Source organism: Triticum aestivum, chromosome 3D, assembly GCF_018294505.1.
Source record: "Triticum aestivum cultivar Chinese Spring chromosome 3D, IWGSC CS RefSeq v2.1, whole genome shotgun sequence".
NCBI lineage: Eukaryota > Viridiplantae > Streptophyta > Magnoliopsida > Poales > Poaceae > Triticum > Triticum aestivum.
In genome coordinates, this window is record NC_057802.1 from 557,255,634 (window position 1) to 557,278,198 (window position 22,565).

At 41.7% G+C, this 22,565-nt stretch overlaps 1 protein-coding gene across 1 annotated transcript; it reads right to left on the reverse strand.

Annotated features, from left to right (window-relative positions):
• Positions 1-1,522: 1,522 nt before the first annotated feature.
• On the reverse strand, positions 1,523-14,829 carry LOC123080466 (DNA-directed RNA polymerase III subunit 1). The gene is made up of 27 exons (XM_044503393.1): positions 14,523-14,829; positions 14,290-14,419; positions 13,999-14,148; positions 13,756-13,912; positions 13,477-13,658; positions 13,238-13,356; positions 13,055-13,154; positions 12,231-12,431; positions 11,905-12,053; positions 11,688-11,829; positions 11,393-11,533; positions 11,110-11,298; positions 10,562-10,796; positions 8,926-9,019; positions 8,269-8,503; positions 7,561-7,752; positions 6,919-7,017; positions 5,997-6,200; positions 5,630-5,902; positions 4,658-4,805; positions 4,172-4,323; positions 3,326-3,484; positions 3,132-3,248; positions 2,974-3,059; positions 2,473-2,677; positions 2,144-2,346; positions 1,523-1,845 (listed from the first exon to the last, which is right to left on the reverse strand). The coding sequence occupies exons 1-27, from the start codon at positions 14,591-14,593 to the stop codon at positions 1,791-1,793; spliced, it is 4,188 nt and encodes a 1,395-aa protein (XP_044359328.1). The 5' UTR covers positions 14,594-14,829; the 3' UTR covers positions 1,523-1,790.
• Between the last annotated feature and the right edge of the window lie 7,736 nt (positions 14,830-22,565).

Genomic DNA, 22,565 nt, shown 5'->3' on the forward strand with positions numbered 1-22,565 from the left:
ATCTGCAGTGGCCCCGGCAGCCTCCACCGCTTCCATGACGATGTCGCCGCCGATAGCCTTGTTGGGGATCAAGCCGTCGCCGGGAATCCTCCGATGTCTGACCCCGAGGTCCCCGACGACAACCGTTCCCTCCGTGCGCACCCTGAAGACGATGTCCCGTCCAGCGACGATGAGGAGACGGCAGCTCGGTCGTGGAATCCTCCGCCGTCTGGAGAGTACACCTACACCGTCCCGAGAGGACTCTTCTCTTGCGCCGCGCTGCGATCGCTCCGTCTAGGCTACTGCAGGCTCTCCCCGCCGGCAGCCGTCAGCCTGCCAGCTCTCGAGGCCCTCCACCTCACCCACATCCACGGAGACGAGGAGGAGCATGTGCAGAGGCTGATCTCCGGCTGTCCGCGCCTGGCCGACCTGACGCTCGAGGCTTGCGGCACGGTGACCGCGCTATCCCTCCTCAACAACCCACACCTCCGCAGGCTCGCCCTCCGGTGCTGCCACAACCTATCCAGCCTTGCCGTCGACACGCCGGAGCTCGACTCCTTCGAGTACCGTGGCGCCGTCCCCGACAGCTCGGTCCTCACCGTGGACGGACCTTCCGTCCGTCACGTCGTGCAAGGTCGACATCTGCACGACGATCCGCCCCCTCGAGGAGGCGGGGGAGCGCGTCAAGCTGGGTTCGTTCCTGCATCAGCTGGCCTCGACCGCGAAACACCTCCAGTTATGCTCCGCTCGCATGGGCTCGTGGTTCGTGGATCTCCCCCTGCTCCCCGCCCTTCGTCATCGCCACGACGAGCACCATCCTCCGGCGAGCCCCGAACCTGGAGCTACTGACCCTTTTCTTTGAAGAAGAAGCGCCACTCGAAGGGTCCCGTGAAACGGAGTGGCAGTGGCACTCAGGGCTCGATCACCACGCCTACGTTCGCCGCCGTAGCGAGGGGGAGCTCCTTGACGCGCACCGTCTCCACTACTGCCGGCACGACACCCTCGACGACGCGCTGGCACCCGCGACGGTCCCGCCATGCCTGGGGAGCTGGGTGAGGAAGATCGAGCTGGTGCATTACCAAGGCGGCAGGGCGCAGAGGACGTTGGCCAGATTCTTGCATTGGATTCAAGTGGAGTTGATGCGCGAGATGGAAGGTTGGGTGGTCAATGAGCTAGCCAACAAAGACTTCTGTTGATGGATGCATATTAATTGCTCGATTCTCGTATGATCTTCTTTGATTATCAGCTCAACAACATGCACTGTATACGTAGCAAACTACTCCCTCCGTTTCTAAATACAAGTCTTTTAGACATTTTAAATGGACTACAGCATACGAATGTATATAAACATATTTTAGAGTGTCGATTCACTCATTTTACTCGTATATAGTCACATGTTGGAATCTCTAAAAATACTTATATTTGGGAACGGAGGGAGTAGTTGATTAATTTATACTACTATGTTATCGACGAACAACGCTCAAGCTGGTCAACTTTGGCGCGCCAACAAAATTAACACACACAAGAAAGAAAGCATATCAGGTAGTAACAATTAAGCAGTATCCATCTTTATGGAGATCGATAAGATATAATCAATAGTCTAGTACTGGTATAAATGCTATCAAAATCATCTTTTTTTTCCTGTTTTCCTGTCTAAGCTAAAGCGACCCGGTGGCTACGGGTCCTGTCCAAAAATGTCCTTGCCTTCCCTATGGCATGCCATGCCGCCTCAAAACTACCTACAGCCCAATCTATGCTACTCCGACTTCCAGCTTCGGATGGATGGGTTTTCACTGCGGTATGCCTCTGTGTTATGACGACATGATCGGAGCAGGCTGGTACTTAAATTCCGGCAAACTCTCGAGCCTGCAAGCAAAAAACAAACAACAATCAAACATGTGCTTGTCTTGCTGCTTAAGAGTGGATTCATTGCCAACAATATACTCCCTCCGTTCCTAAATATAAGTCTTTTTAGACATTTCAAATGGACTACAACATACGGATGTATGTAGACATATTTTAGAGTGTAGATTCACTCATTTTGCTCCGTGTGTAGTCACTTGTTGGAATCTCTAGAAAGACTTATATTTCGGAACGGAGGGAGTACATTGCTATCTCGGAGCACACAGCGAAATTTAAGGTCAGACCGCATGCACGCACGTACCTTTGCCTAACTTTGAGAATGCCGGTGCCAAGTTGCATGGGTATGCCCATGATAATGCACTCACTGACTCCATCTATCTGATCCTCACGCCCGGCGTATGAAGCATTGAAGAGATGCTCCGAAGTTTTCTCGAAAGAGGCCAGCATCAGCACGCTGCTCTTCATCTTCGCAATCCCATATCTCGTGATGCCCAGGACTTCCCCCTGCTCAGAGCATCAACGCGGGCAAGGGCAGCATGCTCGTTAGTCTTCCAAGGAGATGAGGCAGGCCAGAGATGGATTGCAATTGTAAGATCAAAGTTTCATGATTGATGATTACTACTACTGTACCTTGTATGTCATCAGATCTGCCAGAAGCATCATATGTCTCAGATCAATGATCATGTTGTTGCTCTCAAATGTATACTGAATCTCATCGATGATAGATCTCCTTGCGGCCTCGATTCCGAGTGTCTGGTTCACCTCCATGATGTGATTACTTTGTGTTTTCATAGCGTCAACTCCTGGAGCACCCAATACTGCTAACAGGTTTGTTCTGTAATACACAATGAATGTACTTGGTTACCATATATCATCTCACAAAAATACTCACAGCAAGGATTCCCAGAAGCAATTCGCTAAAATATTTCAACACATCATTGAATGGAGGTTGACAAAGAAAGAAATTAGAAAGCTCATGATCTCTCTTTTTTCAAACGGAATGAGAAACAGTCCATGAAGTTTTTTAGAGAGCGCTCTTGCGATTGACACTTTCCAGCAAAGGTAACAACAAGCTCCTCACTGGCAGTAAACTTCATGCCGCCTAAGCTGAATAAATAGTAAAAGTCTTACCCTTCAACCAGCAGGTTATATCTTTCGATGGTTTTGTCACGTCCTTTAACGGGGTTGACAACAGCTCTTTCAACAGTTGGAATACCCTGAATTGATTAAAACTGTCAGCAACATCCTAATAATGGTACCCCAAAAAAAACATAGCGCGTCATGTTTACCTTCACAATCACTTTTGGAAGCATGGATTTGAGATTGTGCAGCTCAAACTGGAGTTTGGATCTATCTGTTCCATCTGGATATATTCTCAACTTGGCTTCATCAATTACACGAACATGCTGCGATCATATACCATGATTACAACCACAGAGAACGTATTGGACGTATCACATCAAACTCAAAGCGTTATTCATACCTGAGATTTTAACTTGAGTTTTGGATAATTTATTATTGATAGCTGCACAGAGTCGGCATTGATTCCTTCGTACCCCTGAGCTTCTATTCGTTGCATATCAAGTTTCACAACCAAATTTGGCTGGCTTGATTTCAAGACAATCTTTATGGCTGCTGCCACCTGTTCAGGCATTACAAGGCTTCTCAGCAAGTTGAGTGCTTCCTTACAAAATATATCTGTTACACTAATAGCTTTTTCTTCATTTCCATGCTCATGTAGAAAAAGAGATGCAAGGACTACAGTACCAGACAAACTAAAACCAAGACAAATCATTGAATAATCTCCACTTCAAGCCAACACATGTTAACAGTGCAATATTTTGCTATTAAAGTAACAGTTATTAACATTATTATAAGAAAACTCATACAAAAAATATAATTATATTTGTTATTTTAGTATCATAAAAACAGCCAAATACAAATAAAAGTTTCGGCATCAATAACGAAAGCCCAAACTTCCTTGATTCTGGGATTGAATTTCTTGCTATAAACTTGTTTTAGACTGTCCTTTTCAGGCCTTTGTAGTACTCTTTGCAAAACCTAGCCCACCCCCCCCCCCCCCCCTAGGTCCTTTGAACATGGTCATCCGCATATTTTGTGAATTGTGTATTTTACAATATATATAATATAACTATCAGGGCCTCCTGTAAAGTTTCTATAATGCATAAATAATTTAATGCCTGGGAAATGACAAATAATCTATATATGCAACATGTTCTTTTAAAAAGAATAACAGGAGGAAAGTGCAAGCAGCCAAACTTTCTTTGTGTGCGCGTAAAATTTTAAAAGAAATTCTGAAAAAATATACCTCACCCAGCACTACTTTCTCGATACAACGTTTCACCTTTACGCCAAATGACTCATCCTGCCCAGACAAAAGTTCTGCAGTTATAATAGGTGTGCTTATCTTTTTAGCAGCATTGATGATTTCCTTGATGCGAGGAACTCCAAGAGTAACATCTTTATTGGTGTTCATTAAGGAAACAAGTACTTAGTGATCTAAACAATCTTATAAAAGTTTACAGAGGGAGTATAAAGGAAATGAATCTAGTGAATTCTACATCATGTGTTTATATTTACGGACTTTGTATGCCACAACATCGTACCATATTAATAGTGACGGCATAAAACCACCTTGTTCGAACTGTTGACAGTATCATGTTATATTTGTTAAACTATAAATGACAAGAGCAGGCCCCTAAATAAAAAGTTTCAGATAAGAAACTGAATATGCCCCACTTCAGCATGTTAAAACACCACAATTTTCCTTAAATACATAGCACAGAAAGGATACTCATGCTGGCTACTCCTGCAAAATGAAAGGTTTTCAGTGTCATCTGGGTCCCAGGCTCCCCAATACTCTGAGCCCCGATTGCACCAATTGATGCTCCTGCTTCGATTATTTTTGAGTGATAACGAGATAAACAAGTATCAAGAAAAACCTGAGCCAGGAAAAGGAAAAAACAAGTCATGTAGCAGACCGACAGAAGAACAAAATGCACGGACAAACTATAAATAACAATCCTTGGAGCGGATCTAAAACCAGTCTTACCTACTGTGGTACTGTGTATTACCAAAGATTCATTTCTCAACAAAACTAGGAAAATGTTGCATCAGGAAGTGTTTGGTGAGCATATCACAGTTGAAGTGCTTGAAAGAGGCTCACAAATTTACATTCAATTAATTTAGGAGTGGTTGCTAGTTTGGTATTGACATCGACAGAAAAAGCAAGGCACATTTTGCGGGGCAAGCAACAAGCATAAACCACCAGCTTGTTTAATATAAGAAATTTAAAAAGCCTACGAACTTGACAAGTAGATCAATACAGCATGCAACTTATGCAGTTGCTTAACTCTAAACACATGAATGAACACCAATAAAGGACCATAACAGTAAACCGTTACCATACTGATCTACTTGCTGGTAGAGAAGTTGATAATCTCATGCATTTAAATGAGAGATCTAAAGTCTGACTGGATTTTTTTTTCTTCTTGGAGAAAAAAAATGGAAGATTTGTGCCTCAGATACATCATGCATAGATAGACAAAAGAAGTTTAGGTACAAGCCTAAGGCTCAGGCTACACCCAGCCAACAACGGCACTTCCTACATTACCCAGCGACATCACATCCTACTCCCAGCAACAGCAAAGTCGACCTTGCTGTACCTACTGTTGACCATGCCTAACTGGATATAAGCGATGTGTCTAAGATTACAGCACTTTGACAAAGCAATTATGAATTAGTAAATGCAAAGTATGATACATACCTGCAGTTGTTTTGCAGCTATGCCAGAAATATTAGCAGCAACGCACTCCTCAATGCTGGAGTCCTTCCTTCCCACATGATCTTCATCTAGGTGAAGTGCCCGCCTTGTGTTTCTCAGCATTTTGATGCGATTCCCGACAAATTTTGTTAACAATTCCTTGAACCTATCGCTACAACCACCAGCTGAGGGGTCTTGTTCGGAGAGCTTATCATTTAACATTTGTGAGATTGCCTCAGGAGATAATGTTTCATGTCCCCTTTGAGGACATGTGGCCTACAATGTCAAGACATCATTGGTCAATGAACAGAGCACAAGGCACACTTTCCTTTATCAATCTAAGAAAGTATTCATGTATGTTAGAACTAACCATGACTTTCATAAACAATTGGTCCAGATTCAAGGGGTTGCCACCTTTTCCTTCCATCTTTACAGGATCCATGCCATCATCTCCATAGACGAATTGAACTATACCACCACTAGCATTGCGGACTGTCTGATCATAGAAAACTGAGAGATCTTCCAAACCCTTCATTAACCTACGGGACATGTATCCAGTTTCTGCTGTTTTGACCTATGATTAGAAGTTCACAAGAAAAAAAAAACAGATATCAGACTCCAACTAAGAAATAAAATGATATATCTACGTTTTTGAAAGAAAAAGGTTATTTGAAGTATCCAGAAGGCGTATTGAGTCAACTGGCAGTGCCCAGTGTATTCCACATCAGTCCAGTGAAAAGTAAGACATGTCGTAGCTCATGTCTATAGGCTATTGGACAATGGATATGCCCCCAAGTTAGTATAGTACTCTCTCCGATCCAAAATAAGTGTCGTGCTTTTAGTTCAAATTTGAACTAAAACCATGACACTTATTTTTGGATCAGAGGGAGTACCAAATAATGTCACATTGCTAGCATATAATAGCTACCAAGTCTGACATAGTTGGTAGGTTGTTGCAGATACCAAAAAATAAAGTTTTGATGTATGCTACTCCAGGTTTTAGAAGTTTGATGATGTCTTCTTACTGTATCTTGCCTTTTGATGAGGCTGGGATTACCCTTTCCCTTTACTGAAATAACTAGTAAGCTGAAATGTTATGATCTGATCTTTAAAAGTTGCACATTCTAAGCTGCCAGGCTGGCCCAATCAGTGAACTAAATTACAGATCAGAAACAGAGGAAACCAATAGAGTCTAGTACAAAGAAGCAATATTTTATGCTCAAATAGACTACAAATTTTTGATATGTAATACTGTAGTATGCAACCAAAATATGATCTAGATTTAGACCTACCGCTGTGTCAACAAGACCTTCTCTTCCACCCATTGTATGGAAGAAAAACTCTGTAGCAGTCAAACCGGTATAGAATGAATTAGCAACAAAACCTTTCGCCTGCAAATAGAAGACAAAGAAAATAACTTAGCTGAAGAGAACATACATATGTGTTGTCACAATAATATGATCCCACACACTGAATACAAATAAAATGGCAGTTGGACTAAGTAGAAAAGAAAAAAAGATTAAAGATCAATTAGTAAATTCTGACTACAAATGTCATTTCATGTAATGCCGTATGCAAATAATACACTACTACTATACGAACAAATGGATTGCTCACTGTCATTGATAAAAACTAGTTGAAAAATATCATCCGGCGTGTCACTGACATGGGCCACATGCGGACATGCCTCACAAGTCATCCTCAGGGTGGATGGAATTTTCAAATCTATACAACTTCGTGATGGTACTTGGCTAATTTTGCCCTAACAGTCTGAATCTTTCTACAGGATATCCTGCAACAGAGTTGACGGGCCCTCAACAAAATAAAGATTCACATAACCATTCAGCCAATTTTCAAGTGTGTGGTGCATGGCATACGAAAAGAAAAAGTGGTTGCACAAATGAGCAAATCATATTTCTTAGTCCTGTTCTTACCGCGGGGGTCTTTGAATTTATAGGGAAGTGAGGAAGCGTTCGATCTATAAAACCATTTGGGGCACGGCGTCCTCCAACTGATTGTTGGCCAACACATACAACCATCTGACTGATATTGATTGGAGAACCTTTAGATCCACACTGAGACATAATCAATGGGCTGTTCCTCCAGTGAAGTGTACTCATACAGTGCTGAAAAAATAAGTTTCAACTCAAGTCATTCAATGCACAAGTATGATTAATTGAAAATGGACACAACAGGTTCGCCAGTGGACTTGAATCATTTATCGATACTTTCACTAAATCCTCACTTTAAAATAAAAATTAGGCTAGTGATAAGAAACTTGTGCATTGAAAAAATCAGGCTAGTCAAAAAGAGATCTGTACAAGGAAAATTTGCTAGGTAAAACTGCAAAGTTGAGATACTGCAAACATAATATCAAATATTAGACTGAAGGAATCTGACGCCGAAGTTTTTCCAACTTGTACAATATAGGGTGTTCAAAAGCAGCTTTCTCCAAGCAGCTGATGTGAACAGTACACCTACGGTTGTACTAGAGTATCAAGCAGCCAGGTTGGTTGGGTTTGCCAACCCGTAATTGAACACCCCTAATATATAGTTGTATAAAAAGAATCAGGCTAGAAAAACAATCAGAAGCTAATTGGTTAAGGAATCGGGATGGACCAAGAAAACCAGTTAGAACTTACATCTCCAGCTGTGTCTCTTAATTTATTTAGTACACCAGATATCCGAGCCTCCAATGTTTGAGCTCTACTGCATCCTGGTTGTGGTTTGAGTGCACCCTTTGAATATTGAGCAATAAGCTCATGGCATTCTTGATATCCTTCTCCTATTGTTTTCCCCTTTTTCTCATTTAGACTTTCTCCTGGTTGGACATCATCCACACCAATTGAAAACCCATGATTCCCTATGAACCTTGCACTGCAGGAGAAAAGGTAAATACCTTGGATCAGGACAAACTTTTCATAAACTAGTTTCGCATAGCAATTTACAATCACAATTGAAATAAGCAACTATACAATTGATAATCTGCAAAATTTCAATGAGAATTGCACTATATGAATTTGGAAAAAATGTGTACTAGGTATGATCTCAGAAAGTAAATAAGAAAAAGAAATATATTTGTATACAAGTTAGAAGAAAGTAAAGATGGTGCCTTTACGTATGATCTCAGAAAGTAAATAAGAAAAAGAAACATATTTGTATACAAGTTAGAAGTAAAGATGGTGCCTTCACATTTTTATTCTCTTGAGCAAATGGATAAGAGAAAATTAGTACTATGGTACAACATTACAAATAATTAAGAAAGGATAATGTTGTACAAATCTTTGAACTAGTCTCACCTAAACTTCGCCAGACGATTCATACAGCTTGCTGCAGCGTGAGAATTATAATCTCTTATAAGAACGGAGAACATGCCCTCATTATTCCCATTACCTGGAAGACAAAACGTCAATCAAATTTTGGTTTGCTTTCAAATCTGTCAAGAAAAGTGAAAATAAAAAATACTAGGCCAAATGAATAATGCTATTTGCTAATGTGAGTGCTGAAATGCACACCATCTGTTATATGTGGTTTATGGCATGATTCATGAGAGTACATCATGACAGAGCTATGACAATGAATAACTAACACTCCTGAAAAAGAAGGAAATATCCCAAGAACACGATACATAATGTCCTGGAATCTAGATTGACATGGATAATTTAGATATGACCATACAATGCACTATTTCATACAGTCAATAAATTGGCATACATCAATAATACCAAGGTCCCATTTCCTCCAAAAAACAATTCCAAGGTCCAATCCTGAGCTTTGCACTTGCATCCTAAACTCTGTAGTATAATTTCTGAATTTTTTCTCCAACATGCATCAAAATGTGTGTCATTTAACATTAAGGAGCATGTCAAAATGACGCAGAGATACAAGTAAATCCCAAAACAGAATGCTCAAAAGCCCAAAAAAAACAAGAATTATCTATCTAACACTGCAAAAGAAATAAAGAATAAGAAGCCATGAAAACCAAAAAGAAACTAGCAAGCAGAAAAAAAAGCTAAATAGAGATTATCATCGCAAATGTTGGGCGCCTCTTAAGTGCAAGATATTTGTTTGGCTAGGGGCAGCCAATTGCTATTGGACTGCACATTGTTTGGAGCATATGGCTTACAACATCCAGATGAATGCCTTCTGTGAAGCCAGGAGGATGAGACGATCTCCCATCTCCTTACAAACTACGTCGTATCCAGGAGATAAGGTGAGGGCCTCCAGATCATTGATCACTCACTCTTTGGAGACTGGTGCAAGAGAAATGCGCCGTCTTCAAGGATGCATGGTCAGACAACCAGCTGAAGTTCTGAAAGTTGGCAGGAGCAAAGGCGCTTTGCCTGCTCCCACTTCACGCTAGGCCTCCAGATGCAGTGGTAGCTTGAGCTGGGGAGTGGGTTTTCCTTGACCACTCTCTGGTTGTCTTTTGGTAGCTCTGTTAGTTTGTTAGCTTAGCTTGCTTTCGATGCTCTTGCATCACTTCTTTTCTCTGTGCTTTTTTCTGTTGTTTAGTTATAATTGTATTTTGCGCCTTCCTGGCGTTCTCCTTCTAATGAAATATGACATGCGCTTTGGGGCGTGTTCAAGAGCGAAATCATTGCAAAGTAAGGTTCGGCTATTGCACAAAAGTGAAGCATGGTAGCGTAGACTAATAACAGTTTGCTGCTTGGGTGGAACATACATAGTTTATTTTACAAGACAAGACGAAAAACTACTCTTCCTACATCAAATAAACAATTTTCAACACTCAGGCATATAAATAAAATAGTCTGAAGCATTACAATGAAAAGAAAAATTATGCAGTAGAAACAGAACATTTTATTAAGACGCATAGAAAACTAGAACAGTAGTTCAACCTTCTAATCCCAAGAAATGGTTCTTTAGATGAATCATCGAACTAGAAATCAAAACAAACTTATAAAATGTTCTCACCTAAAGTTTTCTTCCCAACTTGCCCAGATAAAAGTTCACTGTTTCGGAAGTAGACAAAACCATCATTCGGACACATTGCATCATGTACTGCTTCAGATGTCTTATCTTCGACAGTAAGAGCGCATTTCTTCGTACAGATTTTCTCTCTAACACCAAGATTCAGATAGACCTTTGTAAATGCGTTAGGACGTACTAACACACTGAATAGTTGTTTACCAGTCCAAAGCTCAATAGGCTGCAAAAGAGCAGATATATAGTCATTCCAGAGCAACAAGAAAAAACATGCTCCATTTAAAGTCTCTTGTTAAGCATAAAAATGCTGAAACTTGCTTTCCGAAAAGAAGTACCAACTCAGAGTGAGGGCGCCTCGTTTCCATATTAATACTTTGCAAATATATTAGCTATTTTATGATGTATCTACTTTTAACAAACATTAGAAGAAGCACAAATGGCATAACTGTTTATATAACTACTTTGATGCTTGCAATAAACATTAAAGCATGGAGAACATATAGCCATAAAGAAAAATAATTCAAAGAAAATATTACCTTAATTAATGCTGGTGTTGGCAAATCAATATTTTCCATTGCATCTCCAAGATATGAACATAAGAGAGTAAAGGAAGACCTGTCATAGAAGGAGTCTTTTCTCGTGATCAGAAAAGAAGATGTCAAAAAGTCCTGCGTGGAAGCAACCAGTATTTCCCCATTCTTAGGGGTACATAAATTGTTCTGAACCTGTGAAATTAAATATCAGGTATCAAACTAGTGTTAGTGCATCCAAAGCAAAACAAAAATATTAAACTAAAAAAGAAGAGTTTGCAAGTGCTACCCCCATAAGCATAAGTGCTTCAGTACGAGCTTCCTCTGTCTGTGGGACGTGCAAATTCATCTCATCTCCATCAAAATCAGCATTGTACGGGTTGCATACAGACTCATTAAATCTTAGTGTTCTCCAGGGCATTATCCTTGCCTGAACTCGATAAAAAAGGAACCAAAGGTGAGACAAATCATTTAGTACAACAAGTACAGCCTAATCAGGCGTGTACATAAACTCTCCTTTTCTATCAATGCTTTGAAACGCAAAGCTGTTGTGTTTTCTTGAAGAAAAAAATAGAGCATTATACCCTGTGTGACATGATTGACATTCTATGCAAGCTCGGTTGTCTGTTGAAGAGGACAATGTCGCCATCTTCTAAATGCCTTTCGACTATACAGCCATATTTCAAATCCCGAGCAGCGATCCTTCTATCACAGTACTTTAAGTGCCTAAAATGTAGTCCACAGCAAAGTATGAAAGCTGAACTTGTTAAAAATTAAGTAATTCAGAAAATTACAACTTACAGCTTCGTTCCATCAGGTTGTAATATAAAATTTGCCCCTGGATGTTTGTGTGGTCCATTTCGTATACATTGACGCAGCTTCTCTATGTTATAGTATGAAACTCTTTCAGGATAAGTCAAGACTCGAGCCATCAAAATAGGAATAGCCACCTATAAGTTTGAATTAGTAATGACATACAAAATCAACTGGAGAGTGAACATAAAGAACATCGACCAAATATGGTTACCTCTGTTATCCTCAAATTTCTATAAGTTTGAATTAGTAATGACATACAAAATCAACTGGAGAGTGAACATAAAGAACATTGACCATATATGGACAAGTACCTCTGTTATCCTCAAATTTGGGTCAGGAGATATGACAGTCCTTCCGGTGTACTCCGTACGTTTTCCGGACAAGTTCCCACGAAAACGGCCTGTCTTACCTTTGAGTCGTTGAATAAGGCCACGGTGTTGTGAGTCAATAAGACAAGGGGCGTCACTATTGATATATTCAACAACTTGAAGCTGAAGGTGTTGCCAGCAATCCTTGAAAGAAACAAAGGAGAAAACTGAGCTAGAGTTTCCAAATGAAATTACACTTTAATCAGATTAAAGTAATGCAAGATTGGAAAAGATCATGATGTAAATATTACAGCATAAATATGTCATCAGGTTTCCGCTTCAAACAGCACTTCTGAGTTATTTACTTAGGTACATAATATAGAAGAGAATGTGTAAAATATCTTGCCGTTTTATATGTCTAAATTACAGAATTGTTTGGACTGTGATGTTGATAATGCACCAGCTACCAGCCCATACAGGCAGATAGATGGTAAGTGATCACTAATGATTAAAGTTATTACTAAATATTCAATTACATTAGCAAAAATGTCTATTTATCTCACGCCGCGTATAAATTATATTTCCTGAGCAGCACTTCCATACAACCAACAAATATTTAAAGTGTCTCTTGAGCAGACCTCATCATCGTATCCAACAATCAGCTCTCAGGTTGGGCATTTCATAAACAAATAGAGGAAGACTAGCTTTCTAGAATGCAATGAAAATTTCAGATAACACATGTGTAGCACTCCGTAGAGGCAAAGAAAACAGTGGTAAATATAAGAGAAATGAAAGAAAAACGAGTGAAGGACTCTGGGTAATCTTACAAAGCACTTCGCAAGCGGTTCACCACTTTGAAGGGTCCCCTTAAGGATGGAATTTGTATTAACAATATTCTTCAATATGCAAGTAATACTATCTTCATTGCTGCGAGAAGCAAGACAGTTCATGACATTCATGTGGTTATGATGAAACGCCGTTATATAAGTTCAAGATGCCAAAGAACAAACCTCATTCTACCACCACCGCCACCAACAAAAACGGAAGGACGGATAGGCACAGGTGGCACTGCGATCTCTGTAATGATAAGTTTCTCAGGCCTATCACCAAGGTTTAGCAATTCACAGTCCTGCAGAATATTGAAGTGCGACAGTAAAAAACACAGGAAATAAACCTATGTCCTATGTACTGCGGTAATCGGCTGAAAGTAATAAATACTCTTGTAAGACGAAAACAGAGTGGCATCCACCTCATCAATCATTCTTCTGAAAAGAGATAGAACAGTTGCAGGGTCCAATGTGTGAATTGAAGTAATGGCTAGTTTTTCTTTCTTGTGTGATAACGCAGACCGGAGCTCTTCTGTACTTCCGTCCAAAGTTTTGCTACAATCATGAACAATTACCAAGCCCATTCTGCCCTTCTTAGCTACACCTGTACATCCAACCAGTTCGTTACTAGGAACTCCCAAGGGAAATTTTACATGCAACAAGTAACATAGGAGGAAAACGAGTATTAGAAGGAAGCTTGCCATTTATGAATCCACACCAGGGGCAACGGGATAGCTTGCATTTGTCCCTCACTTTCTTCATGAGGGCAAATTTGACCAGTGGCTCTGCTCTAGGTTGTCGCATCTTCTTCAGAAACTCTCGGCGATCTTTCTCCACAAGAAGGACCCTGCTACAGCCCTGCAAAGGCACGGGGTAACAAGTATAAGAATCACAGCATATCTGATCGCAGACCCCAAGGCATGCAAGCTTCTCCTCAGTGTTACCTTGCAGATACACTTGACTACATCCAGGATATTGTTGAAGAACCCAATATTGAAAACCGGCAGCGCGAGCTTCAGGTAACCGAAATGGCCTGGGCACTCAGTGTACGAACCGTGGCAGGTGCCGCACTCCCCCTGCTTGTTCGCAGCTCCCTGGAATTTGCCACGGTAAACCGATAATACAAAACAATGCATTGCGCAAACAGAGCGGCATGCCTGGCTAGCTAGTACACTCAGTTGTTCAGGCACACATGAATCCCTGAATTGATCAATGAGGATGGGGCGAGAGATTACCATCCGCGTGTCTAGCAGTCCGTTGGGCGCCGGCTTCATGTTGGGCTCGTAGATCCGGTTGTTCCAGACCTGCGCCTCCGCGGACTGGCGTATCTCCTTGCCGGAGAACATGCTGAACCGCATGCTCTTTCTGCAGCGAAACAGGGCGAGGGGTCAGTGAGCGGGCAGCCGCCGCAGCAGCAGCGAACACGACGACGAGCACGCGACAAGGGGGTGGGAAGCAGTATCCTTACATCCTTCGGGTGCCGACATCCTCGATGAAGGGCTCCTTGGTGCAGCGCAGCTTCTCCTCCTGCCGCAGCATCTCGCCCCGACGGCCCCGCCCGACGCCGCGGCCGTGGATTTGTGGCGGATGAGTTTACGGGGAGGCGGTGGCTGCCCGGGGGCGGGGGCGGGGGCACCGGCCGCTCCTCCTCGTTGCTGGAGGAGGGGGAGCGAGCGGGAGGAGGGGACGCGGCGAGGTCGGGGGCGGGGGCGGAGGCGACGGCTGGGAGGGGCGGCGGCGGCTCCTGGGGAGGGAGGCGGCGCGGAACCGATCACTTTCACTTGCGGAAGGAAACATATTAAATAGGTAAGCGAAATATGAACTTACTATATGTACCTGTATTTCTAGGGTTTCGCTGTGTCGCCACTCAGGTCGATTGGTTGGATTCGCTTGTCATATTCACCAGGTCTTGAGTTCGATCCATGCTCCCGCCTTTTTTACTTCCTTGTTTTTACAAACGCAAATTGGGAACCAACATATTTATCACTTGCATTTTCTGAGATTTTGCAAAAAAACGACCAACATACACCCATCTTGTTCTTTTTTCTCCTCGCCGCATCCCTCATACATCCTCGCCCTCGAGCAGAAAATCCACTTTACAAACTTTTACAACCTCAAAGCCAGACATTTATGATGAAATGCAAGTCATAATATGCAATAATTGTGAATTCTTCAACCATCTTTGATCAACGAGCTTGTCCGGTAGAGACTCGTTACGGACATGTTAATCCTCGCCCTCGAGCAGAAAATCCACTTTACAAACTTTTACAGCCTCAAAGCCATCCACTTATGATGAAAATGCAAGTCACAATATGCAATAATTGTGATTCTTCAGCCATCTTTGATCAACGAGCTTGTCCGGTAGAGACTCGCTACGGACATGTTGTTGTCTATGTATCCACACATGTATTTGAGTTTTCAATCAATACAATTAATCAATTATAGCATGGATAATAAACGACTATCATGAACAAGAAAATATAATAATAACCACTTTATTATTGCCTCTAGGGCATATTTTCAACAGTTCAAAGAACCCCCTCCGACAGACACAAAAGACATAATACTGCCAGCTTCCGCTACATATTTTAAAACGGAATTACTGGAACTTTTGTGTTCCTGAGGTGTTCTATAACATACTGATAATGTGAATCCAAAAAGAATCAGTAGGCGTGTCATGCGTATGTTTTTGGGACGCGGCTCCCCTGATGTGTTGTCAGCTCACTGACATGTGGACCAGGCCCCACGTGTCAGTGGGACAACGTCAGTTACAGTACGTCGAAGGATCCGGCTCCGTGTTTTGTGACTCCGGGCATGACAGAGTGTTTGTGGGATCACATTATGGCAGAATAAAATATACACTCCATTTCCCAGTTTCATCACATGTTACGAATTCATGACCTCCCATGTCACTGTACAATTTTTTTTAAAAAAAACCCTATATTAATTAATTAATAATGTTATTACAATCATTCATTACAAAATTCGCCACACAGGGCGGAACACTATTAAGAAGAATCCCATCAGATTTATTTATAAAGCTAAACTTCGCAATTTCGTGCGCCACCTTATTGGCCTGCCGATTAATTTTTGCAATTTTAAAATTCTTGAGCATCGTCAATATACTCAAGGCTTCTTTCTTCAGATCAACGAGCGGAGACCTGTCAAGATTCTCATTTGCAAGGAAAGAACGGACAAAAGCACAATCAGTCTCCAAAATAATGGATTGGTGAAGAGTAATACCTATATAAAGGCCTGCCAGACAAGCACGTAGCTCGGCTTCGTTCATGCTGCAACACTGACCCAGAAAGTCCCACGAAGAAATAATAACTTCACCAGATGAGTTCCTAACAACCACCCCCACACTGGCCGCACCAATACTCTCCACATAGCTGGCATCAACATTGATCTTGATATAATCATCTGGAGGAGGCTTCCATCCCACCTGTTCTTGAGCTAAGCCAAGGACGTGAGGAGCATTACCTGCCTGGTCAACTTCATGTTCCATTTTCTTCTGTCTGCAACAAAAATAATATCAGTAGAACCACGTGAACGTAATGCACATACTTGAAGATGCCCATGTATTATTTTCGTCTATTGCTAGTAAAAATCAGATAACCATCTTTTTTCTTTGGCATCTCACTAGAGTAGAAAACAATGAATCGTGACTGATAGTTCAGAATGAGCTATAGTATCAAACAATTGGTAATCTCTACTACCTAAAAGAAACATAAGGATCCGTCTCCCCTCTTACGTCCTCCACTTCGTCCGACCTCCCCCTCCCGCACGTCCTTCCCTCCTCCCGCACTTGCCATGATTTTTAGCCCCAATTAATGGCATTTACTTCCTCCCCAAAAAATAGGGACTGGGATTCTCCTTTCCAGATCGGAGGCTCGGAGCAGCCGATCCCCTCGTCCACGCCCCGTTTTCCTTCCCGCGCCGCCGCACTGATTTGCATCCGTACTCATCCTTCGCCGCCACTGTTGAAGTCGCCTCGGACCCCTCTCTCTCTCTCGTCCAACCTCCATCCTGACTTTTCCTGCCATGAGCCGCGAGCTCCCTGGTCCTGTCGCGACGGCAGATGACAGACAACGTCTCGGAACATCCTGCTCGAGCACGGCAATGACGGCCTAGAAGCAGCCGTGGGACGAGGGCGGCCTCGAGCAAGCGGTTTGCAGAGGCACTGGAGTGTGCGGCGCGTTTCTTGTACTTCCATGTTGGTGGTGGCTTTGGTCACGTGAAGGTATTTTGTCCATCGATGGTGTATGTGTGTCAAGATTTCCAGATGCATGTCTGACTTTCTGCTCTGTTTATCTGTAAAACTACAACCCAGCATCAGCATTCTTGGACGTCGGCCCATGTTCCACTTGATCTATGTTCCACTGTGCAGAAAGTCTGAGCCCAAGAAAACTCTACTGCTGCTTCACTGCTTCTGCTAATTAGTCGTATAAAAAAGAGTCCTGAGCAGACAAGTATCCTTTTATTATGTTTATAGTAGATTGCTACCAGTTTTACTTCTCTTTTCTGAACATATTGTTGCGTGTGTGTGTTTACAATATGCTATCATGGGATATTTTATTGTTCCAGTCACATTCATATTATAGTTCATTCTTAGCAAATAGTAGTGTCTACTTAATTAATCAGTACTAAGATCTGGTGGCTTTTTTGGTAATTTAATAAGTATCTTGCACGTCTTATAAGGACTCTTTAGGAAATCCTAAATTTTTATTTTCTCCTTAGTTGATGTGTGTTGTGTCTGGTTAAAATTGTATGACTAATAGCTTTCTTTTCTGTTTTCTCTTCAATTACAGCTTGTGGACACATAGGTCCTGAAAAAGGCAGTCTTGCTGTCTATTGTTGTTTTACAGTTTGTCTAATTCACATCTAGATATTTTCTGAGAATGTCACATCTAAGCTCCCACAAATAATCTAGCAACAAGGAACAAAAAAAAGCTGAGACAAAAAATAAATAAACCACAAGCATAGTGGACATCAGGTTAGATGTGACACAACTATGTCACATCTAGATGTGTCCTAGATAGACCCGTTGTTTTAACTGTGTAAATTGGATGGTTAATGAGTAATAAAAATAATAATAAGTATATAATTGTGCATGTTGTCATCTTCAAATTAAATTTTGTACTCCGTTACTTTACTTATCTTGACATTTAGCATAGTTCACACTGCGTGTTTCAATTTCTATAGCTAATTTATAGAGTCCAAAGAAAGAAGAAAAGTTCTACTTATAGAACATCCAAATCGGGAAGCTGCCGGGAAGAATGCTCATTCTGCTAGGAGCATATGTACAATAATAGCAGACCATTATCTGCAGATGATATCCAAAAAGCAGAGATGTGTGCCATGTTTATGCGGAGAAGTATGGCAAGGTTGACATAAGTAAAGTTTGTGATAAACCTGAGACGACACAAATTAAAAAATCATCTGTCTTCATGAACTCAAATGTGCCTCATGTGCCCAGAAGTTCCCTCGCATCAACTGCTAGAAACAACCTGTTGGCCCAAGCCAATCAACTTCTATAAAGAATGTTGTACCTCTGCCTGATAATCCAGAAATCATGGTCAGTCCAAAGCTAAACAAAGCTCCCAGAGAGCCCCCCATAGAGAAATTGGATTCCAAGTGGATTCGTTGACACATAGCACAAGGTATACCTTTGCTTTGTGCTTCCTCACTTGCCCAATTTCTTAGAATGTTGGATCTTTTCGAGTTCAATAAACTTCTTTGGACAACAAGAACCAGTGAACTTGTAGTTAATGGAGTGTTTGGCGACTTAAGAACTTGAGACAACACCCCAAATTTTGTGAATTGCGTAAACCATAGCTTATATCAAGTTTGATCTCCAAAATAAATAGATGCAGTATAGTATATGAATGGTTATATAGTATATGTAAGATAGCTGACAACTATTGGATTATGGCAATAACTGTAGGATTAGCCAAGTAGAAGCTCAAGTGGGCTGGTTATTTGACTGGGTTTTCTTATACACATCTGCAGGTTGCAGAACAACCATGCCTAAGATCATGTGTTGCCGCAATTAACGGGATGTTGAGCATTCTTTATATTTTCTTATTATTTTGTGCGGATGTAGGTCATGGAAGGACGTCTCATGAGAGCAGAGTTTTGGCTCCCACATCCCAGGCTCATCTAAATGCGTTTAAAATATCAAACAAATTCAAAACAGTTATGGTGAAAGATGCTTAGGCGCATGATATTCGTGCAAATTTTCGTGACATTTGGAAAGTCGAGGAGCTCGTGGCAAAAAAAAACCGGTTTGAGAGAAACATCTCAGAAACAGTACAGATTTATCTTTTTTGCCGCGCACGTTTCGAATGTCCAAATATCACCAAAAATTGCACGAACATCACGCACATGCGCATCTCGCTTGCAATTTTTTGGGTTGGATTTTTTGATTTATTTTTGTATTTTTTGCGATTTTACTTCACCGGGCTCATCTGAACCCGGGCTCCGAAGTGGATTATTGTTTTCGGGTTCTCTTTCTACTTCCCCCTTTATTGTTCCCCTATGTTGCTCTCTAACGGTCTATTCTGTTTTTTTGTGTTGTAGGAAGCGCATCAACCTTCGCTATGATTTTGTTGCCGCTGGCTGCAATCTAATTTTACAACCAGTTCATGCAAGTTATCATTTGCCCTTACTTCATAGAGACATTACAAAGTATCCATTGAATCCAACGTTTTTCCATTTTTGTGTCACAATAGCTTTTCCATTGCGGATATTGCGGTGCTCGTCGAAGCATATCCTTTTTCTTTGTTATTTCATTGTACAATTATTTTCTTTAATCTGGGGTCACCGATCCAGCTTTATTCAAGATCCCCCAGATCCAACTTCTCATTTGATTATTATAGTTCATATCCAAGGAATTCGTGTTTATTTTAGATCACGTTATTTATCATGTCAGTAGTACCAATTCCCTTATTAGTGCATTTGATTAGTAGTGTGGGGCTACTTCCAAGAGGGTCTGTTTGGAGATGTCAATGAAAAGGAAGGAACGGGGCGTATAGTGGTCCCAGTAGATGAATGGAGCCAGTCCTATGCTAGAAAATAGGATGGCATTTGCTTGATGCATTCACATGATTATATGTACCCTGTGGAAACAAACAGGCTGCAATACTTTTCAAGTGCACATTGGTCATAGTGGAGGTGGAAGTTAAATGTAATACCCATGAAGTTGAATTATGACCTTGATTATCATTTCTTAATACTCCATATTTTGTATCCCGTTGCAACGTACGGGCATTCACCTAGTCAAACTACAATGATTGTTTCCAACCTCTATAGTGCTGGCAAACTAATACATGGAAAAGACCGGAGTGAACTGCCTACATAATCGCACCATTATACGCAGGAACACACGAGGTTTACCCAGGTTCGGGCCGCTGTGAAGCGTAAAACCCTACTCCCGCTTCGTGTATTGGATGTGTATGAGCCCACTTACAAGGAGCGCAAGTCCGGCAAGGTGCCTAGAAAGTGCTGCTACGTGTGCAAATGGACAGGGTTTCGACCTTTGTTAAGGTAACCATGGGCCTCCTTTTATAGACTAAGGGGCCACCACAATGGCAAAATGATAAATACCTAACTCTGATGGGTTAGGACAAATGCATTTAATGCACTATGAGGTGTCTTTGTGGATGGAGCTCTTCGGCAAGGTTGGTCTCTCCTTCTGTGTCGTTCGCCCATCTACCTTTTATTCATTTGACACATCATTTGGACAGGTGTCATTAAAGTTGTATATTCAGTGATGAGATGTCACGTGCTCAGATAAGTCTCACTTAACTACCTACCCCGCTCGACAGCTAATCGACAAGTGACGACCTGACCGATGAGGTGGAGCAGTGGCATGGTAGTGGGATTCTTGCCGGGCTCGGAGCTTGTCGGGCTGGAATCTTGGCGAGCTCTCCCCGGCAAGGATCTTGCCAGGTCTTCGAGTTGTATCTTCAATATTTCTGATCTCTGTCTTGGAGATCTCCTTTCTAGTTATTGTAATCTAGTCTTGAGTTCGGCTTTTGTTATCCTTCGACAAGCCTTGCCATCGGGAAGGCTACTATTCCCTGTGCATAAGTTTGGGGAATTAAGGACCCCATTCTTGATACACCGACATACAGGCATAACGAAAACTGCTGCCACGACAAAAAAAATCCTAAAAAACACCGCCATGATAGGATTTCACGAAGAAGGTTTCGATGACGATCCAAACTTCTTCAACATAAGGGGCTATACCATGTCACTAAATAACAAATTGCTTGTGATGTTAATCCATTTTTATGCAGCTTGTTTAATGTGCGATAGACGTGTTTTATATGGTGATCCTTTAGAAAAAATATCAAGTAATTAGTTTTCATCAAAGTGCAGCGCCGTCTTGCACAACAAACCACTTGGTTGTCTTGACAAGTTCAAGGTCGTCTTGAAGTTCGGAACATACCCATCGAAAGGAGAGCAAGAATCATGCGAGATATAATCAGTATGCTGACATACTGATCTCTTTATTCTGTCATCAGTGATGTCACATTAATGCCGGAGTAAGTGAGTCGTGGATCTTGAATCGCCAATAATCAATAATGAGGGATATGATTTTAGTGAGAGCATACTCTAACTAATTATTATTTTGAGATGCATAAATTATGAACAAGTCTCTAAGTGTGTTTGCATTTTCGTTGTAGATAAAATGGCATGCAATCCCACCTTTGCACAACTCCCTTTTCTTCGAAAAAAAATAGTTGCAACTAGCAACAACTTTACATGTTGGCACCGTAATCCGAGGATTGTCCTCGAAGGTGCTAAGAAAAAACATGTTCTAGAGCAGATTCTCGTTGACGCTCCACTAGATGACTCCACTCAGGATGATCAAATGCTTATCATCCCAACAGTAACGACTACAAAGCAGTACAATGTATCATCCTTGCACCCATGGAGCCAGAACTTCAAAAACATTTTGAAAACTATAATGCTTATGAGATAATTGCGTAGCTGACTTTGTTTGGGCGGCAGGCAAGAGCTGAAAGATATGAGATATCCAAGGCATTGTCCAAGTGTAAGATGAAAAAGGGAAATTTTCAGTGAGTCGGCACTTACTCAAGTTAACTAGGTACTGGAATCATTTGGTGTCGTGTGTGCGAGCACTACACATGGGAGCGAGGGACGCCCCCCTTTTTGCTTGGAGAGGGGCTGCCACACTCACAGTCTAACCCTAACTCATGATGATGAGCAAAAGGTGACACAGTGCTTTTTACCCATGTTCGGCCGCTCAGAAGCGTAACACCCTACATTCTGTTGCTTGTATTAACTAGAGGACGATGGTGATTACATTGGATGAGCTAGAGTCCTTCTCTCTGAAGTGCTTGAGGAGGAAGAAGAGAGTGCTGCTATTGTCGGGAACAACAAATGCCCTAGCTCTGTGGTGTGCCATGGTATGAAATGTTTCAACTCTTTTAGGTGGTTAGGGTCCTCCTTTTATAGTCACAAAGGGGTTACCACATTA